Source organism: Oncorhynchus kisutch, linkage group LG5 (assembly GCF_002021735.2).
Source record: "Oncorhynchus kisutch isolate 150728-3 linkage group LG5, Okis_V2, whole genome shotgun sequence".
Classification (NCBI taxonomy): domain Eukaryota; kingdom Metazoa; phylum Chordata; class Actinopteri; order Salmoniformes; family Salmonidae; genus Oncorhynchus; species Oncorhynchus kisutch.
In genome coordinates, this window is record NC_034178.2 from 67,391,957 (window position 1) to 67,415,821 (window position 23,865).

The 23,865-nt window shown below is 43.2% G+C and overlaps 1 protein-coding gene across 1 annotated transcript; it reads right to left on the reverse strand.

Annotated features, from left to right (window-relative positions):
- Positions 1-167: 167 nt before the first annotated feature.
- Positions 168-23,086, reverse strand: rab22a (RAB22A, member RAS oncogene family). Its single transcript, XM_020483997.2, has 7 exons — positions 22,764-23,086; positions 22,175-22,254; positions 19,642-19,723; positions 10,705-10,776; positions 10,095-10,201; positions 8,317-8,426; positions 168-8,081 (listed from the first exon to the last, which is right to left on the reverse strand). Exons 1-7 carry the CDS (start codon positions 22,797-22,799, stop codon positions 7,981-7,983), a joined length of 588 nt encoding a protein of 195 aa, XP_020339586.1. The 5' UTR covers positions 22,800-23,086; the 3' UTR covers positions 168-7,980.
- Between the last annotated feature and the right edge of the window lie 779 nt (positions 23,087-23,865).

Genomic DNA, 23,865 nt, shown 5'->3' on the forward strand with positions numbered 1-23,865 from the left:
CCCACTTTATCTCCCTGACTCACATAAGCACACAGCCTCCAAGGTACCTCTGGTCCAGGTCATACCTGTACCTCTTAACTTAGAAGAGGAATGTGCACCAACACCCTGGACCAGAGGTATTCACAGCCCAGCCCAGCCCAGCAGACAGTATCCCACTCACACACAAATTCCTTCAATATGTTTTTATTTATTAGTAAACTGCTTGACAATTCCCTTTTAGACATTCAACAAAACAATGCTAACATGTTTCAGACTCTTTTTGTTGTTGTTATGGTTTACAGTCATTATGACAAGTATGAAAGCTAAATATGACAAAGTAGTGGTGGAGTTACTATACATGTGTAGATCTATGCCTGGTCTAGCATCTCCGACAATGTAACATACATTATATTCAATATTACAGGCTAAATAGTCATTGATTTGTGTGCATGTTTGGTGGCATCTACATCGAATAAGACAATTCACATAATGTTTTGCTGCAAAATCTCTCAGGACCAGCCTAAGACTGTTGGTTTTTCCCCAAAAATTAATGCAACTGGTTGTCTTTCTATGATAGGCCCTTAGCACTCCAATGCCAAATTCAGTAACTTTATTTCCAACTTTATTTCCAACATTTCCAACTGTTAAGCATTAGAACAAATGTGAGCAATGCAATTGTGATGTGTGTTATTGAAATTACATTTAAAAAATGTCACAGAGAAGAAGCTGCCTCATCTTCTACAAAGATAGAGAGCAAAATAAAAAGTCATACTGTAAAATAATGATTGCTAGAATACAAAAGGCATATGATGCAATGCCATTACAAAGGCTATGAAAAGAAATTAAGAAAATGATTTACTCAAACAAACAGTACAAGACGTATTGGGACTTGTCTGGTTAATATTTTTTCAGATAGGTTTGCTGCAGAAAAATGTCGGCAAAATAAATCAGCAATAATATACCTAAAAAGGTACACAAATATTTCATCTGAAAGTGCAGTTGTAAAGTACCAGAAATACATTTCCCTTTTTAATAAATGCACTGTCCTGGCTAACTACGATATCATTTCAAGTGGAAATCATTGAGGAACACTTAAACGCCACAACCATAAAAACATTGTATTTTTAAAGGCCTTTTGAATAATTGATGATCAGAAGCTCAAAACTTAATCAATCACTAAAAGTAACATGTAAGCATATTATAGCTCGTCACCAAGCTCAGGACCCTGGGACTGAACACCTCCCTATGCAACTGGATCCTGGACTTCCTGACAGACCGACATCAGGTGGTGAAGGTAGGCAACAACACAGTCAACAAGCTGACCCTCAACACAGGGGCCCCCCCAAACTGTGTGTGCTTAGCCCCCTCCTGTACTCATAGCTCGCCTCCAACTCCATCATCAAGTTTGCTAACGACACGATGGTGGTCTGCCTGATCACCAATGACGATGAGACAGCCTACAGCAGCGCTTCCAAAACTCGGTCCTCGAGACCCCAAGAGGTGTACATTCAGTTTTTTTCCCTAACACTACACAGCTGATTGAAATGATCAAAACTTGATTATTCAAATAATCAGCTATGCAGTGCTAGGGCAAAAAACTAAACTTGCACCCCTTGGGGTCCCGAGGACCGCATTTGGGAAACCCTACAGGGAAGAGGTCAGCACAACAACCTCTCCCTAAATGTCAGCAAGACCAATGAGCTGATCTTGGAATTGAGGAAAGAGGGGCCCCACCAACGGGGCTGCAGTGAAGAGGGTCAAGAGCTTCAAGTTCCTCTGTGTCTACATCACTGAAGACTTATCATTGTCCTCCTACAACAGCATAGTCGTAAAGAAGGCACGGCAGTGCCTCTTCTCCCTCTGGAGGCTGAAATGATTTGGCATGGCCCATCAGATCCTTAGGAACTTTTACAGCTACACCACCGAGAACATCCTGACTGGTTGTATCACCGTCTGATATAGCAACTACAACGCCCTCGACCGGAAGGCCCTACAGAGGGTGGTACGGACAGTTCCACCTCATCATTGTGGGTGAGCTCCCAGCCATCCAGGACATACATGTCAGGCGGTGACTGAGTAGAAGATACTGGTGTATCAAGGCTCAGACAAACAGACTCATCAGCCCCTGGCCATGTGGTTTCTTAATTACACTGAACAAAAATATAAACGTAACATGTAAAGTGTTGGTCCCATGTTTCATGGGCTGAAATAAAAGATCCCAGATTTTCCATATAAACTTTTAGTGTGTATCTCAAATTTTGTGCAGAATTTTGTCTATATTCCTGTTAGTGAGCATTTCTCATTTACTAAAATAATCCATCCACCTGACAGGTGGGCATATCAAGAAGCTGATTAAACAGCATTATCATTACACAAGTGCAACTTGTTCTGGGGACAAAAGGCCACTAAAATGTGCAGTTTTGTTACAACACAATGCCACAGATGTCTCAAATTGAGGGAGCTTGCAATTGGCATGCTGACTGCGGGGATATACACCAGAGCTGTTGCCAGAGAATTTAATGTTAATTTCAGTACCATATGCCGCCTCCATTTTAGAGAATTTGGCAGTACGTCCAACTGGCCTCACAACCACACCACGTGTTACCACGTCAGCCCAGGTCCTCCACATCCGGCTTCTTCACGTGTGGAATCGACTGAGGAGTATTGCTGTCTGCAATAAAGCACTTTTGTGGGGGAAAATAAAAACTAATTCCGATTGGCTGGACCTGGTTCCCAAGTGGGTGGGCCTATGCCCTCCCAAGCTCACCCATGGCTGTGTCCCTAAACAGTTATGTGAAATCCATAGATTAGGGCCTAATACATTTATTTCAATTGACTGATTTCCTTATGAACTGTAACTCAGTAAAATTGTTGCGTTTATATTTTTTGTTCAGTATACACACACACACACACACACATACATACATACATACATATATATATATATATATATATATACACATATATACACACACAGACAAAAAATGAGTTATACTATTTTGATATTGATTTCTGCACTGTTGGGTAGCGTGTGCAAGTCAAGCATTTCACTGTACGTGTGCATGTGACAATAAAACTAGATCTTCTCGATACCTAAACATTCTTGTCACATTTTAGTAACCCTTGCCATAAAGACAATTATTGCACTGACATGGTTGTCAAAAAAAAAAATCCTGAAGAACATTACAGTCAACCCTGCTATTAACACACCTTCCCCATCAGCACTGATTATAATGGAAAGGACAAAAGCCCCTTGAAGACAACTTCACCTCAAGAGACCCACCCTGAAACACAATTATCCCTCCTATCCCTTAAACCGTGTACAATTGGGTTAGATTGGTGTCCACTGAATACAGAGAGTTTTTCCATCATATTTCTTAAACCAGTCATTTCCTTTAAATCAATGGAAGGAAGTGAACAAATGCACACATTACGAGAAAGGACAGACAATTCAGACGGTAGGCTGGCCAGTCTACAGCTGGAGGCGGGCTGGCCAGTCTACAGCTAGAGGCGGGCTGGCCAGTCTACAGCTAGAGGCGGGCTGGCCAGTCTACAGCTAGAGGCGGGCTGGCCAGTCTACAGCTAGAGGCGGGCTGGCCAGTCTACAGCTAGAGGCGGGCTGGCCAGTCTACAGCTAGAGGCGGGCTGGCCAGTCTACAGCTAGAGGCGGGCTGGCCAGTCTACAGCTAGAGGCGGGCTGGCCAGTCTACAGCTAGAGGCGGGCTGGCCAGTCTACAGCTAGAGGCGGGCTGGCCAGTCTACAGCTAGAGGCGGGGCTGGCCAGTCTACAGCTAGAGGCGGGCTGGCCAGTCTACAGCTAGAGGCGGGCTGGCCAGTCTACAGCTAGAGGCGGGCTGGCCAGTCTACAGCTAGAGGCGGGCTGGCCAGTCTACAGCTAGAGGCGGGCTGGCCAGTCTACAGCTAGAGGCGGGCTGGCCAGTCTACAGCTAGAGGCGGGCTGGCCAGTCTACAGCTAGAGGCGGGCTGGCCAGTCTACAGCTAGAGGCGGGCTGGCCAGTCTACAGCTAGAGGCGGGCTGGCCAGTCTACAGCTAGAGGCGGGCTGGCCAGTCTACAGCTAGAGGCGGGCTGGCCAGTCTACAGCTAGAGGCGGGCTGGCCAGTCTACAGCTAGAGGCGGGCTGGCCAGTCTACAGCTAGAGGCGGGCTGGCCAGTCTACAGCTAGAGGCGGGCTGGCCAGTCTACAGCTAGAGGCGGGCTGGCCAGTCTACAGCTAGAGGCGGGCTGGCCAGTCTACAGCTAGAGGCGGGCTGGCCAGTCTACAGCTAGAGGCGGGCTGGCCAGTCTACAGCTAGAGGCGGGCTGGCCAGTATACAGCTAGAGGCAGGCTGGCCAGTATACAGCTAGAGGCAGGCTGGCCAGTATACAGCTGGAGTCAGGCTGGCCAGTCTACAGCTGGAGGCAGGCTGGCCAGTCTACAGCTGGAGGCAGGCTGGCCAGTCCTCAACTGGTGTTAAATGTGGCCTATTCACGTGTTTTCGGCAAGAGAGAAAGACACTAGGAGGAAATCAAAAGGGGAACAACTACATGGATCACTCTATGCTAGGCATTATCCCTAAATTGCCTGTCAAATGGCAATAGGTCAGGAACTAAAATGTGAGACTTTACATTACTGTACTACACAAAGGAGCAATTTAAGACAGAGTGAACACATTACTCAGTGTTCCTTCATTGCTTCTCTTTGTATTTTTGGACAAGGTGTTCCAGATGCACACCATATTCAAGCTTTCCTTAATTGCTTGCGTCACAGCGTAGTGAAGGCAGCCAGCAGCAGAAAGAAGGAGCAAGGGGAACGAATGAAACAGGTCCCCGGAGTAGAGCACATCATTTGGAATTGAAAAGAGAGCACGGTTCATCAGCGGGTCAGCATGTCAATGGAAAGCTGTGCCTGGTTCTCTGCGGGAAACCTTTTCTTTAGAAAAGATCTAAAGATTGTCGACTTGTTCTTCTTAGAACAAGTCCAGTTTCCAGATATGGTCCTTTTTTATCTCTGGCCAGGCAGTAAAACTATGTTGGATGTGCGAGCCAGTGCTTATTCTGTAAAGGAATGAGAAAAGAACGATGATTTTTTTTTTTTTTATGGGACAATTAAAGAATTGGCAGGACCTCACAAAATACTCTCCTGTAAAACGGTCATAACAAAAAAAAACAGTGAGAGATCGCAGACGGACGGGGGTTGCCAACTAACACAAACAGTTAAAATGCCATTTCAAAAACATTGAAACGCAATGAACACTAAAAGGGCTGGCAGTATACTCCAAGCACTCCAGGGAAATTCATTTACAGAATTTCAGCGATTGGCTAAATAAAAAATAAAAAAATGTTTTACCTTTATTTAACTAGGCAAGTCAGTTAAGAACAAATTCTTATTTTCAATGACTGCCTAGGAACAGTGGGTTAGCTGCCTGTAAAGGGGCAGAACGACAGATTTGTACCATGTCAGCTCGGGGGGTTTGAACTTGCAACCTTCCGGTTACTAGTCCAACGCTCTAACCACTAGGCTACCCTGACGCCCCAACTATCAACTATTAAAGTGGAAAACGTTATCAGTTATAACCGCACACTAGCTGACTGCGAGTCTTGTCAGCACTCAAACAGCCTGGCCCTCTAAGAGACGAGGCCTCAATGTAGAAGACAGCAATAAAATGACTCCTTTTCGGTGATAACCATCAACCAGCCAAGTTAAAATCCCCTTTATCAAACCCATTTTCCCTCCAAAGTGTCAAGGCTAAAGCAGTCACTGAGAGACACAACGATACTGATGAGCACTGAAATTGTAATGGAGAAACAATGACAGAAAAAGCGCACATTACCCCCCCCATTAGGCATTTTCATTACCGTTTCTCAAACGGTTTGGCAAACACCTGCCTTGGCCCTGTGCTGCAAAGCACTGTGTGAAGGTCCTTAAAATGTAACAGACTACACAACTACACTTCCCATCATGCACCTGACTTATCTACCATAACAAATAGAACATTCGTGTAGAACATTCATTTAGTCTCCTGTTGGAAAATAGATCATGTGGTTGTTCCAAGAGAAGAAGCACTGCATGCTGCAGATCCAATGATGCCATGACCCGTGTAGAGGTTTACAAGATAAGAACAGAAATAAAATCTGTGTAAACTTTTCAGAAGTATTACAAGACATATAAAAAAAAAAGCCGGGAGGGGAGCTCTTACAACTTGGGGAAACCATAGCAACTACTGTGGCTTTGGACCACTCGGGGACAATTCACACAGAAAAGCTTCAAGGACAGGACAGATGTAGGATTCCTCTCAGATGGTACCCCATTTCTCTAAACTGAGTGGACAAATCATTAGGAATACCTGCTCTTTCCATGACAGAGAATGACCAGGTGATCCCTTATTGATGTCACCTGTTAAATCCACTACAATCAGTGTAGATGAAGGGGAGGAGACAGGTTAAAGAAGGATTTTTAAGCCTTGAGACATGTATTGTCTATGTGTGCCACAGAGGAGGCTGCTGAGGGGAAAATGGCTCATAATAATGTCTGGAACGGAGCAGATGGAATGGCATCAAAGACCTGGAGACCATGTGTTTAATGTACATGATACCATTCCACTGATTACGCTCCGGCCATTACCACGATCCTGTTCTTCTTAAATGAAGGTGCCACCAACCTCCTGTGGTGTGCCATTCAGAGGGTGAATGGGCAAGAGAAAAGATTGAAGTGGCTTGAACAGGGTATGGTAGTAGGTACCAGGTGCACCGGTTTGTGGCAAGAACTGCAACGCTGCTGGGTTTTTCACACTCAACAGTTTCCTGTGTGTATCAAGAATGGTCCACCACCCAAAGGACATCCAGCCAAATGGACACAACTGTGGAAAGCAATGGCGTCAACATGGGCCAGCATCCCTGTGAAACGCTTTCGACACCTTGTAGAGTCCATGCCCCAACAAAACGAGGCTGACAACTCAATATTAGGAAGGTGTTCTTAATGTTTTGTACACTCGGTGTATAAGGTGCACTACTTTTGACCAGAGCCACATAGGAATCTGGTGCCATAGGCTTAGACGAGCCACAGATCTGGAAAACGGGAGGATGAAGTGAACACAGCAAGGAGGGGGGTGAGACTGCCATAGACCTACTTGGCGATCCTAAAGGATAGCTGCCATAGACCTACTTGGCAATCCTAAAGAATAGCTTCCATAGACCTACTTGGCGAACCTAAAGAATAGCTGCCATAGACCTACTTGGCGAACCTAAAGAATAGCTGCCATAGACCTACTTGGCAATCCTAAAGAATAGCTGCCATAGACCTATTTGGCGAACCTAAAGGCTAAATACTGAGATCCAATTTATGCTTAATCCAAAAATGTAGTCGGATTCACCGTAAGGATGGTGTGACACAATTCAGCTCCACACCACATCGCTGTGCGCATCTCAAATTTTGTAACAATACAGAGTGCTCCGTATAACTCCGCAGTGACATGATTGGTTGACGGTAGGAGTGGGCAGGAGGTCCTGCATAAACACAAACTCACTACCTTGACAACTTCCTTCACAACAGCTCTGTGCTGCTTGGATAAGAGCAAGAATAATAAAATGCCCTGACTTCTGCAGAGGTCATATCACTGTAAATGCTGCACGACAAATACAGCGCCTTTAAAGGCTGTGGACTTCATTTGAACCTTTTGGGCTCCAGATAGGCATTAACAACACAAGACTACAGCTTCACAATAACTGAGCCAAAGTTAGCCGCATAGAACGATGAGATATGGTCATATATCCCAGTGAACTGTAATTTGCTCGGCTGCTCTCTCTTTACAGTGTAGCATTAGACGCAGGACGCAATGGCGGTAGTAATCAGGGTTTCCTGATGGAGGAGTGGAATTTACAGCTCCCAGGTCTCTGTGACGCAGGTCTGTGGTTAGGGGGGGGATTATGGAGGCTGCAAGCATAGAAGGGTCAGGGGTCAAGGGTCAATGTGGGGGACTACGGTCAGGAATCACTGGCAGCATCAGCAGCAGGTCCGGGTCCGGGTCTCTGAGGGCCGCCGGCGCAGTTTGAAGCCATTCCCTGCAGCCCCTCCCCCTGCATCTAGGACAGGGATCCGTTGACCTGCAGGTGGGATGTGCAAGAGGGACAAAAAAAAACAAAGTTACACCCAGAAACCATTGGTTAAAATAGGAACATCAGCAGAAGCTCACACAATATTGCTTGGTACACTTAAATAAACAAGGACAATTTCAGCCATTGTACACCACTAGTAATAAACATGGTATACCATAAAGCATATATTTGGCCTAAAAGATTGGATGCCTCCAAAAGCTAGTGAAAAAAAACAAACACTTACTTATCTCTATAAAGACCTCATTGATGTTAATGGCGTTCTTGGCGCTGGTCTCCACAAAGATGGCGTGGATGGAGTCAGCATAGTCCTTGGCATCCTTCTCCGAGACCTCCCTATAAAGACGGGTGTGTTCAAGTCTTAACCAGTAACAGACGGGGAAGGGGGTTCTACTAAGCTATGTGCAATTGTTTTAAGAAGATCATACCAAGGATCATTTATCTATTTGATTTAGAATTTTAAGACCACTCGAAGTATAAAAAAAAAGTATATACAAAATATTTTTTTTGTGTCTTGCTGCTATTAGCCGATACGAACGCATTGAATAACAGATTCACTACATGGAACAACAGATAGTCCCCCAAAAAAATCAAATGGAAGTTTGTTCTGAAGACTCTGTCCTTTCTCTGAGAGATATAAGAAAGACCAGAAAACATTTAAAACATTTTCACATGTATTTAACCCCTTATTTTCTTGGCACTAAACAGTCTCCATATGCTAATAAAGGTCCTCTGAGTACATTAAAAAAGGTTTGACATACAGTACCAGTCAAAAGTTGGGACACATCTACTCATTCAAGGGTTTTTCTTTATTTTTACTATTTTCTACATTGTAGACATCAAAACTATGAAATAACACACATGGAGTCATGTAGTAACCAACAAAAGTGTTAAACAAATCAAAATATATTTTATATTTGAGATTCTTCAAAATAGCCACCCAATGCCTTGATGACAGCTTTGCACACTCTTGAGACACATCCAATGCAAAAGCAAATATCTCTAGCTTAAACAGACAGCTTTTAAATGGGGATTTTTATGGGTGCAGCTCAATACTGAGGAGACATGAGCCAAGAATTCACGTCAGCCTGTCCAGTTGTTTCACATCAGTGCAGATGAGAAATAGGAGGCACGAGGACACACCCCTTCAAACAGGAGACGAACCCAACAGGGAGATGAACAGAGAATGGGACTTAAGGTGGCACCACCCCACCAGTATCACAGTGCTCATCTCTGCTAGACTTCTTCCCCCAGTGCTACTGTTCTGTCATTCAATCCAGCTAATGCTCATCTTATTACAGTGGACTACATGGAGGAGAACAAGCATCAAAAGCTCCCGAGTCCACTCCCGACTGCAAACAATAGCATATCCATGTTTCTCTTTTTCAACCAGACCTGTGCTGTATAACATTTCCATGTACAGTCATGTCTAACAACTGCTTAGATTGTCAATTAAGACTAATACTAATGGACGGTAGATGGAAAAAAATGTAATCGATTTTCAAGCATCAGTTCTCTCCCTTGCTTCAATGCAAATTAAGCTACTCTAGTAGTTAAAGTCCTCTCATCTAAAGCCAGCATGTTTGAGTGACATTAGATAAACTGGGAGAAGTTTATCTCCAGCAGAGAGCTATATCGGCCGCTTGTTACCGTTCCTCGGTACGTTCAAATTGTTGGAGCCGAAAGTTTCAAGATACACGCTTGGCTCGGCCGATGACGTCCCTTGCACAAACAAAGCGTGGACGAGTCCTTTAACTTTCATTAGAAAATGTAGCACAAGCAAATCTCGTGTCAACAATTCAGCGATTCGTCTGGTAAAATGAGAGTATGGAAGCCATGCTGCTGATTTGTAACAATAAACCAGAGTCTGTGTCCCAAATGACACCCTATATAGTGCACTACTTTTGACCAGGTCCCTGGTTCAAAGTAGTGCACTATATATGGAAAATGGTGCCATTTGGGACGCAACCATGTCTTCCTGGGGGACATGAGGGATTTATTTACCTGGCATCGGATAGGTCACACTTGTTGCCAGCGATGGCTACCACAATGTTGGGCGGGCCGTGCTGACGAAGCTCCTTCACCCAGTTCTTTAACGTCTGGAACGAGTCCTGAGAAACAACGGTTCGAGCCATTCTTACTACCTTTATAGTATACAGTATATAGGCCTAGTAAACATCTTATATAGTAAGATGTCAGAGTTTGAGAAAATGTTATGCAACGCATGACTGTGTGGGAGTATGTGGTTTAAACATTCATGAAAAACATAGGCGATGTAAACATGATATGCAGACAAATGGGTGTGCCTCTCTCCACATGGAATGTGAGAGTGGCCAGTATCAGATGTTTACTGAACATGCCTACATTGGACTCAGTGACCAGTGGGCCCACATAGTTGCCTACAGTTGACAGCAGAATTCTGTGCATGGATACCTGTGTTTTGCAAAAGGTCAATCTATTTAGAGATTTTTTTTCTGTGGTAAAAAAATATATAATTTAGCAAAATTACATCACAGGAAAAGAGTGGTACAGTGTCCTTTTAAACATTTGAGGAGAAAAAAAAACAACTAAACAAATGTCATATCACAGCATGTTACCAGAGGGAAAACTTTACCTCTTTAGTGATGTCATAAACAATGATGGCTGCCGCAGAGCCTCTGTAGTACATTGGCGCCAACGCACGGAACTATGGGAAAGCAGAGAGAAGTGGAGAAAGAGCACGGTGAGTAATGGACTGCAACCATTCTTCAGATAAAGAGGCTGTCCCTCTGGACAGAGAAGATAGTTGGTTTTCTAAAGCTTTCAACAGGGATTTATCTACAGCCAAACCGGTTGCACTGTTATAGTGAGGTCAAGGGGCCATGTATGCATTTGTGGTAGTGTAGATCATAATTAAAGTAACAGTACATGACTTATCCTAAGAGATGCTATGCTTTAAAGAAACAGTCACAGAAATGTTTGGCTCATCTTCAAGGATTGTGTATCTAGATCGCTCATAATTGTTTATTTAGGACATCCATGAGAAAATCAAAGGCTACCAAAATAGCATTGAAATCCGTTCTACCGCCCATTTCCAAAATATTACACAGTCAAACTACCCAATCTTTATTAAGCCGTATAAGGTTACATTTCGTCACAGTTACATAACTTACTTCACTTTCCCTTTTAGCTGAACGTGTTACGAGATAAAACATCCAACTCAAAATGGAGGGGTGAAACTAAAGCAAAGAGAAACGATGGACCTTTTTGAAAACCCCAAAAGGAATTCTGTTCCAAGCCTATACGCCAAGTGGCTTTCGTTACATGGGAAGTATGGCAAGCCTTTCCATCGAGGGCTCACATGTGGTAAGCATCAGGATAAAGAGGAGCACAATGTGTCAAAGGCAGTTAGCCATTTCATATTAATGGAGAACTATACATTTGGTCTTCACCCAGCAGATCACAAATCCCTGCATAATAAAAACAAGCTGAGTTTACAGCGTTTCCCATTCCATTGTTGGGGAGGGGGGGGGGGGGGGGGGGGGGGTTGCCTGATGTTTGCCAGTTCTCCATTTCTTCTGGTATAATATTTTCCAAAAGCTTATGAGTTCTGGCTTGAAAATGCCAACGCAATTAGCATATGCCTGTGTTCATAGGACTCTAAATCAAATGCATATTTCCTTCCACTGGATGGGTAAATGCAAAAGGTCTCTGCGATGACTGTTTCTAAACCTGTTGTCAAGCTTAAAAAGGATAGTTCACCTAACTATTGGACGAGGAGAGACAGCGATCCATACTTTGGTTTCATTTACCTAGCTGCTGTCACCAAATGCGAACCTAAGCATTCTTGTCCAAATACCAAATCCAATATCTCTAAAATGTGCAGGCTATAGCCTAAATTACCTGCAGAAAAGTATCTTCATTCACAATCAATTTCAGACTCACTCTTTCAAATGATGTGGACACAAGTATTTTGATATTGTTGAAAAGGCATGCAGCATATGGTTGATTTGGTATGATTGTTATCACGTATACTGAGAAGTAACAATGAATGGTATTCAGACCATCTGCAACAAACAAGTGGAAGGTAACATACCTGTCATAAGTTAGACTACCATTTAGGCTAGATCCTCCTACATCTTAGGATAATCTACCACACAAATCTTCTAACATAATTAGCATATTTAACCATGAAAGGAATAATAGGCATGTAATCTATTAGCTAATGAAATAAAGAGATTAGTTTTAAAACAAACAGGAGTGATCCCAGTCAAACATTGACTTGGCACGACCTGGGCCAATTCTCATTTTCCTTTACGATAAAAAGGAATAAACTATCCCAGCTTGGAATGACACGGTTACCTCAGGAAAAGGACACATTCCTTGCAATTATAGTTGTTACTGGCCCCGAGACTACCGGAGGGAGTCCAACTTGGGATACTTGGCAGATGGCGGAAAGGGATGCTGCCTGTCTGACTGGCTAGCGATGTGTAGCTAGACGCAGTACAGCCAGTCTTGTGTGGTCCCCTTCCAAAGTGTATCCAGAGAGCATTTTCACAGTGAGGGCTAGAATCCACAACGCATCTCAAAGTAGGAGTGCTGATCTAGGATCAGGTCCCAACCTGTCCATATAATGTTATTTCATTATGATAGAAAAAGGTGAAACTGCCTACTTCGAGAGGCTTTGTTGATACGGGCCCAGACATCCGGCCACACCAGAGCTGTAAAAAAATCTTTTTTTTTTTTTTAAAGCAGCCCTTATTTTGCTAAACGTGTGTAGATTAATTACTGAAATTATGAGCCTGGCACCCAATGAAAGGTGCCCGTCCATGCAGAGAGCAAAGGGGAGACCCAGCTTCTTCTCTGTGCAGCAGCATGGTGAGATGGGAGGTCTCTGGACAGGGGTGTTGACAAGCACAGCTAAGATGATGCACCCGTCAGGCCATCAGAGGGTGCATCATCACAGCTCTCTCTCATTCCACCGGCGTCTACTAAATCTCTCAACCGAACTCCAATACTGTTATTTACACAAACTGGTTCTGATGACCACAACTTCTCCAGAGGCGATCAGCTTCGAAACAAGGCAGCTGCAGATTTACAATGAAGGAAGACAACAGTGAAGCAGGCCAGAAATGTTCCCATCTTCTCGCTCACAGCCGTGGAACACTGGGAGAGACGGAGTGAGTGTGTGCGAGAGAGTCCCAAATCGTTCCCTACCCCTTCCTTTTGGCTCTACCCTCTGAGTAGATCTGAACGCCTCAGCAATATGGTGTGGGCTTCACCACTACCCTGACTAAACCTATGCAGAGAGAGAGAGAGCAGGAGAGCTGGCAGGGAGAGTGGCTGTGGATCAGTTGGAACCAGAGAGCAGGCAGAGAAAGTGTCTTATCTTAAGGGAAAATCAAATGTAAGCGTTGTTTCAGGGCCAAGCCCTCAGACAAGCTCAAAGAACAGAAGAAAAAAACCCTGTTTTATCTCACCACCCCTCTTTAGAAGACAACACAGAGGAACAGACCATTATCTCACCACCCCTCTCCAGAACACAACACAGAGGAACAGACCATTATCTCACCACCTCTCTCCAGAACACAACACAGAGGAACAGACTAGAGGTCGGCCGATTATGATTTTTCAACACCGATACCGATTATTGGAGGCCCAAAAAAAACAATACCGATTAAATCGGCTGATTAAAAAATATATATATTTGTAATAATGAGAATTACAACAATACTGAACACTTATTTTAACTTAATATAATACATCAATAAAATCAATTTAGCCTCAAATAAAATGAAACATGTTCAATTTGGTTTAAATAATGCAAAAACAAAGTGTTGGAGAAGAAAGTAAAAGTGCAATATGTGCCATGTAAAAAAGCTAACATTTAAGTTCCTTGCTCAGAACATGAGAACATATGAAAACTGGTGGTTCCTTTTAACAGGAGTCTTCAATATTCCCAGGTAAGAAGTTTTAGGTCGTAGTTATTATAGGAATTATAGGACAATTTCTCTTTATACGACTTGTATTTCATATACCTTTGCCTATAACAACATCCAATAGTCACTTTAGTATTGCCAGTGTAACAGTATAGCTTCCGTCCTTCTCCTCGCCCCTACCTGGGCTCGAACCAGGAACACATCGACCACAGCCACCCTCGAAGCAGCGTTACCCATCTCTCCACAAAAGCCGCGGCAGCCCTTGCAGGGCAAGGGGAACAACCACTCCAAGTCTCAAAGCGAGTGACTTTTGAAACGCAATTAGCACGCACCCCGCTAACTAGCTAGCCATTTCACATCACATCGTTACACCAGCCTAATCTCGGGAGTTGATGTCATAAACTTGAAATCATAAACAGCTCAATGCTTGAAGCACAGCGACGAGCTGCTGCCAAAACCCACGAAAGTGCTGTTTGAATGAATGCTTACGAGCCTGCTGGTGCCTACCATCGCTCAGTCAGACTGCTCTATCAAATCATAGACTTCATTATAACACACAGAAATACGAGCCAGGTCATTAATATGGTCGAATCCGGAAACTATCATCTCGAAAACAAGACGTTTATTCTTTCAGTGAAATACCGAACCGTTCTGTATTTTATCTAACGGGTGGCATCTAAATATTCCTGTTACATTGCACAACCTTCAATGTTATGTCATAATTACGTAAAATTCTGGCAAATTAGGCGGCCCAAACTGTTGCATATACACAGACTCTGCATGCAATGAACGCAAGAGAAGTGACACAATTTCACCTGGTTAATATTGCCTGCTAACCTGGATTTCTTTTAGCTAAATATGCCTTTAAAAAAATATATACTACTGTGTATTGATTTTCAGAAAGACATTGGTGTTTATGGTTAGGTACAGTCGTGCAACGATAGTGCTTTTTTTAAATCATCCCCCGTTTGGCGAAGTTGGCTGTCTTTGTTAGGAAGAAATAGTCTTCACAGAGTTCGCAACGAGCCAGGTTAGCAGGCAATATTAACTAAATATGCAGGTTTAAAAATATATACTTGTGTATTGATTTTAAGAAAGGCATTGATGTTTATGGTTAGGTACACATTGGAGCAAGACTGTGAATACGCACCGCATCGATTATATGCAAAGCAGGACACGCTAGATAAACTCGTGGAGTGCAATGTAATCAGGTGGTTAGAGCATTGGACTAGTTAACTGTAAGGTTGCAAGATTGAATCCCCGGGCTGACAAGGTAAAAATCTGTCATTCTGCCCCTGAACAAGGCAGTTAACCCACTGTTCCCAGGCCGTCATTGAAAATAAGAATGTGTTCTTAACTGACTTGCCTAGTTAAATAAAGGATAAATAAAAGGTGTAAAAAAAAAACCGAACAATCGTCCAAATCTGTGTCCAAAAATACCAATTTCCGATTGTTATGAAAACCTGAAATTGGCCCTAATTAATCGGCTATTCCGATTAAATCGGTCGACGTCTCAAACAGACCATTATCTCACCACCCCTCTCTAGAAGACAACACAAAGGAACAGACCATTATCTCACCACCCCTCTCTAGAAGACAACACAGAGGAACAGAACATTATCTCACCATCCCTCTCTAGAAGACAACACAGAGGAACAGACCATTATCTCACCACCCCTCTCTAGAAGACAACACAGAGGAAAAGACCATTATCTCACCACCCCTCTCTAGAAGACAACAGAGGAACAGACCATTATCTCACCACCCCTCTCTAGAAGACAACACAGAGGAACAGACCATTATCTCACCACCCCTCTCTAGAAGACAACACAGAGGAACAGACCATTATCTCACCACCCCTCTCTAGAAGACAACACAGAGGAACAGACCATTATCTCACCACCCCTCTCTAGAAGACAACACAGAGGAACAGACCATTCTCTCACCACCCCTCTCTAGAAGACAACACAGAGGAACAGACCATTATCTCACCACCCCTCTCTAGAAGACAACACAGAGGAACAGACCATTATCTCACCACCCCTCTCTAGAAGACAACACAGAGGAACAGACCATTATCTCACCACCCCTCTCTAGAAGACAACACAGAGGAACAGACCATTATCTCACCACCCCTCTCTAGGCGACAACACAGAGGAACAGACCATTATCTCACCACCCCTCTCTAGAAGACAACACAGAGGAACAGACCATTATCTCACCACCCCTCTCTAGAAGACAACACAGAGGAACAGACCATTATCTCACCACCCCTCTCTAGAAGACAACACAGAGGAACAGACCATTATCTCACCACCCCTCTCTAGAAGACAACACAGAGGAACAGACCATTATCTCACCACCCCTCTCTAGAAGACAACACAGAGGAACAGACCATTATCTCACCACCCCTCTCTAGAAGACAACACAGAGGAACAGACCATTATCTCGACTCTGTCAATCACCACATCCTCATTGGCAGACTCGAGAGCCTTGGTTTCTCAAATGATTGCCTCGCCTGGTTCACCAACTACTTCTCTGATAGAGTTCAGTGTGTCAAATCGGAGGGTCTGCTGTCCGGACCTCTGGCAGTCTCTATGGGGGTGCCACAGGGTTCAATTCTTGGACCGACTCTCTTCTCTGTATACATCAATGAGGTCGCTCTTGCTGCTGGTGAGTCCCTGATCCACCTCTACGCAGACGACACCATTCTGTATACTTCCGGCCCTTCTTTGGACACTGTGTTAACAACCCTCCAGGCAAGCTTCAATGCCATACAACTCTCCTTCCGTGGCCTCCAATTTCTCTTAAATACAAGTAAAACTAAATGCATGCTCTTCAACCGATCGCTACCTGCACCTACCCGCCTGTCCAACATCACTACTCTGGACGGCTCTGACTTAGAATACGTGGACAACTACAAATACTTAGGTGTCTGGTTAGACTGTAAACTCTCCTTCCAGACCCATATCAAACATCTCCAATCCAAAGTTACATCTAGAATTGGCTTCCTATTTCGCAACAAAGCATCCTTCACTCATGCTGCCAAACATACCCTTGTAAAACTGACCATCCTACCAATCCTCGACTTTGGCGATGTCATTTACAAAATAGCCTCCAATACCCCACTCAACAAATTGGATGCAGTCTATCACAGTGCAATCCGTTTTATCACCAAAGCCCCATATACTACCCACCATTGCGACCTGTACGCTCTCGTTGGCTGGCTCTCGCTTCATACTCGTCGCCAAACCCACTGGCTCCATGTCATCTACAAGACCCTGCTAGGTAAAGTCCCCCCTTATCTCAGCTCGCTGATCACCATAGCATCTCCCACCTGTAGCACACGCTCCAGCAGGTATATCTCTCTAGTCACCCCCAAAACCAATTCTTTCTTTGGCCGCCTCTCCTTCCAGTTCTCTGCTGCCAATGACTGGAACGAACTACAAAAATCTCTGAAACTGGAAACACTTATCTCCCTCACTAGCTTTAAGCACCAACTGTCAGAGCAGCTCACAGATTACTGCACCTGTACATAGCCCACCTATAATTTAGCCCAAACAACTACCTCTTTCCCAACTGTATTTAATTTTAATTAATTAATTAATTTTTCTCCTTTGCACCCCATTATTTTTATTTCTACTTTGCACATTCTTCCATTGCAAAACTACCATTCCAGTGTTTTACTTGCTATATTGTATTTACTTTGCCATCATGGCCTTTTTTGCCTTTACCTCCCTTCTCACCACATTTGCTCACATTGTATATAGACTTGTTTATACTGTATTATTGACTGTATGTTTGTTTTACTCCATGTGTAACTCTGTGTCGTTGTATCTGTCGAACTGCTTTGCTTTATCTTGGCCAGGTCGCAATTGTAAATGAGAACTTGTTCTCAACTTGCCTACCTGGTTAAATAAAGGTAAAATAAAAAATATAATAAAAATATCTCACCACCCCTCTCTAGAAGACAACACAGAGGAACAGACCATTATCTCACCACCCCTCTCTAGAACACAACACAGAGGAACAGACCATTATCTCACCACCGTAAACAGGTATGCAAAACGTCATGTTTGTTACGATAACGACCATAAAAAGTTGGCTATATGGCACAAACCCATCCGGAGCCAGACTAGTTGTTGTATATTAACCTGGTTTCAGAACTGTATTCAACAGAGTTGTTGTATATTAACCTGGTTTCAGAACTGTATTCAGAGTTGTTGTATATTAACCTGGTTTCAGAACTGTATTCAACAGAGTTGTTGTATATTAACCTGGTTTCAGAACTGTATTCAACAGAGTTGTTGTATATTAGTGTACATGTATGATACGTTTCTACACCGTGTTATATTACTCATGTGGTGCATCTTTTGAAAGATAATCTATTTCAGTCGTCCGTCTGTGTGGGCTACAAGGCATTCCAGATTTAACATCACAGCAGATCATGTTGCAAGTGGCCCCTAGACTTTCGCCTCTCACGTTATGACTGCTGATGAGCCACTCGTCTTGACTGTTCAAAGGACGATGCACATGGAAGGCATGATTTAGCATAATGTGGAGTGCGCTCCAATGACACAGTACACATAGATGATAGAGCTGGGAATTGCCAGGGACCTCACGATCCTGTATTATCTTGATACTTCGGTGGCGATATGATATGCATTGCAACTCGATATTGCGATTTGATGTTCCAAACACATAGCTCATTATATGTCTGCTGCAGAGGGACAAGAGAGAGCCATGAGAAAATTTATTTTGATCAGTCATGAAAATAAAAGTACTGAAAAATATGGTAGCGGCTTACTATTTAAAAAGAAGATGGAGAACAAGCTCGAGGATGAAAAATACCTGAGTTTTGGCACAGGTACAGTTGACTAGCGCTAGTCGACAAAACGCAACTTTACAAATCGATATCTGGAGTCAAAATATCTATATAACACCCTCCAAAAACAATTATGAAATATGAAACAGTATCAATGTCCCCCCCCCCCCTTCACTAATAGCTGAAAGTGAAACTGTACTGTGGTAGAGAGTGAGAGAGGAAAGAGAAGCTGATGTTTTGGTGGGGGCAGCTAAATGTAAGCTAAATATCGCCCCCTATCAGGTACAATGACATACTGCACTTGGAGTATGTGCCTTCAACATATATATATTTTTTTACATTTTTATTTTATTTAACTAGGTAAGTCAGTTAATAACAAATTCTTATTTACAATGACGGCCTACCCCGGACGACGCTGGGCCAATTGTGCGCTGCCCTATGCGACTCCCAATCACGGCCCGGATGTGATTCAGCCTGGATTCGAATCAGGGACTGTGTTGCCTATTGCACCGATGTGCCACTCGGGAGCCCTAACATAGACCTCTATGGCCCTGGTCAAATTCCTTAGAAATGTGGTGTTCTTTCCTTCCTTCCTTTCTTTCTTGATGTAATCTCTTATCTGATTGGATAGGTCAGTGAGAGCGATACTTCCAATATGTTGATTTTACATATCATGTGAGATCAGTAATTAAGCTACCTCAATGAAGTGAGGAATGAAGGATGCATTTTTATTCAAACAAGGCCTATATCTAACAGGGACAACTTAATCTGGAGAAAAATATATTGTAAAAGATAGAAGATTACTAACTCTCTCTTGCCCTGCAGTGTCCCAGATGAGAAATTTGTGAAGCTCATTTTGATACTGCACCGTCTTTGTCATGAAGGATGCCCTGGAAAACAAAAATACAACCATACAATGCGAGTCACATTTCAAAATAATGTTAACATGGTTTAATACAGTGTTTCCCAACTCCAGTCCTTGACTTCCCCAAACAGCACATGTTGTAGCCCCAGACAAATATACAGTACCTGATTCAACTCAAGAGGGCCTGATGATAAGTTGACAAGTTGAATCAGTGGTTCTTGTCCGGGGCTACATTCAAAATTTGTACTGTTGGGGGTACTCGGGGACCGGAGTTGGGAACAACTAGTTTATGACACTGAACAAAAATATAAAATGCAACATGTAAAGTGTTGATGCCATATTTCATGAGCTGAAATAAAATTGTACATAAGCACAAGAAGCTTATTGCTCGCAAATGTTATGCACAAATTTGTTTACATCCCTGTTAGTGAGCATTTCTTGTTTGTCAAGATAATCCATCCACTTGACCAGTGTGGTATATCAAGAAGCTGATTAAACAGCATGATAATTACACAAGTGCACCATACAACACAATGCCACAGATTTCTCAAGTTGAGTGTGCAATTGGCCTGCTGACTGCAGGAATGTCCACCAGAGATGCTGCCAGAGAATGTAATGTTCATTTCTCTACCATAAGCCACCTCCAACATAATTGTAAAGAATTTGGCAGTACGTCCTACCAGCCTCATAACCGCAGACCACGTGTAACCATGACAGCTCAGGACCTCCACATCCGGCTTCTTCACCTGCGGGGTCATCGGAGACCAGTCACCCGGACAACTGATGAAACTGTGGGATTGCACAATGTAATAATTTCTGCACAAACTGTCAGAAACCGTCTCAGGGAAGCTCATCTGTGTGCTCATCATCCTCACCAAGGTCATGACCTGACTGCAGTTCAGCGTCGTAACCAACTTTAGTGGGCAAAAGCTAAACTTCGAAGGGTCACTGGCAAGCTGGAGAACTGTGCTCTTCAAGGATGAATCCTGGTTTCAACTATACGGGCAGATGGCAGACAGCATGTATTTTTTTTACGGGGCAAGTCAGTTAAGAACAAATTCTTATTTTCAATGACGGCCTAGGAACAGTGGGTTAACTGCCTGTTCAGGGGCAGAACGACAGATTTGTACCTTGTCAGCTCAGGGATTCGAACTTGCAACCTTTCGGTTACTAGTCCAACGCTCTAACCACTAGGCTACCCTGCTGTGTGGGCGAGAGGTATGGTTGGCGGTGGGGTTATGGAATGGGCAGGCATAAGCAACAAACACAATAGCATTTTATCGATGGCAATTTGAATGCACAGAGATACCGTGATGAGATTCTGAGGCCCATTGTCGTGCCATTCATCCGCCGTCATCACCTCATGTTTCAAATGATAATACACAGCCCCATGTGGCAAGGATCTGTACACAATTCCTGGAAGCTGAAAATGTCCCATTTCTTCCATGGCCTACATACTCACCAGACATGTCACCCATTGAACATGTTTGGGATGCTCTGGATCGAAGTGTTTGACAGTGTTCCAGTTCCCAACAATATCCAGCAACTTCGCACATCCATTGAAGAGGAGTGGGACAACATTCCACAGGCCAAAATCAACAGCCTGATAAACTCTATGCGAAGGAGATGTGTCATGAGGTAAACGATGGTCACACCAGATACTGACTGGTTTTCTGATCCACACCCCTATCTTTTTTTAAAGGTATCTGTGACTAACAGATGCATATGAGTATTCCCAGTCATGTGTAATCCATAGATTAGGGCCTTGATTTATTTATTTCAATTGAATGATTTCCTTGTGAACTGTAAATCAGTAAGATCGTTGAAATTGTTGCATTTATATTTTTGTTGAGTGTACAATAAGGCTCACCCTTTTACCACATTACAAAAAAAAGTACAGAAGTGATATATTGATTGATTAGCCTGGTCCCAGATCTGTTTGTGCGATCATGTCAACTCCTTGCCTCTCACTGTCATGAGTTGACATGATAGCAGAAACAGATCTGGGGCCAGGCTATAAATTAATTAGACTGGGATGACATCACTCCCAGTAAATCCCAATATGTGCATGCATTTTTCTAAATGTATTACTCAATGCATTGGCAGGCAGTACAGTACAGTAAGGGGCAGGTTAGAGATGTGAGCCAGCAACCGGAGGGTTGCCAGTTCAAATCCCGGATCCGCGGGAAAAATCTGGCAGGAAGTGAGCTGGCAACCGGAGGGTTGCTGGAATCAAATCCTACATGCCATTGCACTCAACTTCCCACAACAGCTCACTGGGCACCCAGTGTGGCGGCACCCAATGTGGCAGCCCCCCCCACCCCCCCACCTCTTCAAAACCTGTGTATGTACTGTATGTGTGTATTTTTTACGGAGTGGTTGGGTTTAAAAGAATAAGTCAAATTTCAGTTGGACCTTGTTGGATAGGAAATCATCTTTCCAGAATATTTAGTGGGTGAAGGACTATAACACTTACCCAATAGTTGGATTAATGTTAGGGTCAAAGTTGTCCTCCACAAACCTCCAAACAATGCTTGACTTTCCAACCCCAGTGTCCTGAAGAATCACAAGGGAAAGGAGTTTAGTGAATGTTAGAATTCATCCATACTCGGTTACTGCCAAGACCACACAGACCATTAACTCATCGTCAGGATAACATCATTATGTGAAGAGAATACCCCATTGGTTCAAGAAGAAGAAATATTCCTACTGATATGATGCAAATATTTCCCAACACTTGTGCAATACATACACATGTAATGTTTATCAACATTACATTAGTCTGACTAATCTACTACTGATGAGTAAAATAGAGTCATGTCATTTAAATATTAGCTAACTGACTAAACTCCACGGTCAAGGGAGTTTGACGAACTGGTCTCTGCCCCACTCCGTTGGTGGAGTTCATCAGAAACTTACTTCGCCATGGAGGAGAGTTCAGCCAGCTACATATTAGGTAGTGCGGTGCACAAAACGTTTAGTAGCATTGCTGTGGCGTCTGTCACTTGACATACTGCAATCTGAAAGAACAGACAGTAAGATGAATACAAATCAGATTGTCTTACCCCAAGAAGGCAAACCTTTAACTCTCTCAACGTCATATCGATCTCCGAATTAATAGAACGTTTATGAACATTCCAACCACTTAACCGATCGCTACCTAGCTAGATGTTTCAGTTGACAAGATTTTTAGCAAATAACCTCTTTTCATCAAATACCTATATTCAAATCCCAAACAGATTGACGAGAAGCAAAGAAAAAATGAACTTCTCAAACTCAGAACTTTAAAAATCACTGATATAATTTGCCATATTATGATTACTGTAGGTGGAAAGCTGAAAAATAAGGCGCAGACTCCATCTTGAACTACGGTCCAATGTCGTGTCACGTGACACTCCGTAGTTATTTTTAGTTTAGAAATGTATGTAGCCAACACGCTTTCTTTATGTTCGTTTTAATAATACCAACTTATATCTCCTACATATTTAACTACATTATTGTTTACATTATTATTATTTTAAACTTGAAAAACAAAATCAGGAAGTACTTTCAGGAAGTAGTATTGGCTACGTTGATTGTAAGCCATAGAGATAGATAGGTGACTCGTCTTCGTATCTGTGACAAATGGCCAGCTGTGGAGTATCTAAACCCAGAGGCGCAACATCGCGATATTTCCAGAAACGCTTGCCAAACAGACAAGGCTGGGGTTTGAGAAGTGAAAAATTATACCTTAGTTGTTAATTTTCTTAGAATTTATTGCCAAAACCTAGATTTGGCCAATGTCTTAAGTAGTTGAACGGCTTATTACTCCAACCTTGTGAAATTACTTTGTATCGAAGGAGTGACTTTGATTTGACAGCCTGCGCACTGTTAGCAAGCCAATATTGCCATGCCATTGCCTACAAGTGTGATTGGGGATTTCTATTGGAGAAGTAGTTTTAGCCTATCTTCAAAGGCTGCAGTCCAAATTCAAAGTAGACAGTCCTCGGCCCTAAACCCTTATAACATTTTACATCGTCACACCCGGGGCGGCAGGTAGCCTAGTGGTTAGAGCGTTGGGCCAGTAATTGAAAGGCTGTTCAATCAAATCCCAGAGCTGACAAGGTAAAAAAAAATGTTCTGCCCCTGAACAAGGCAGTTAACCCTCTGTTCCCCGGTAGGCAGTCA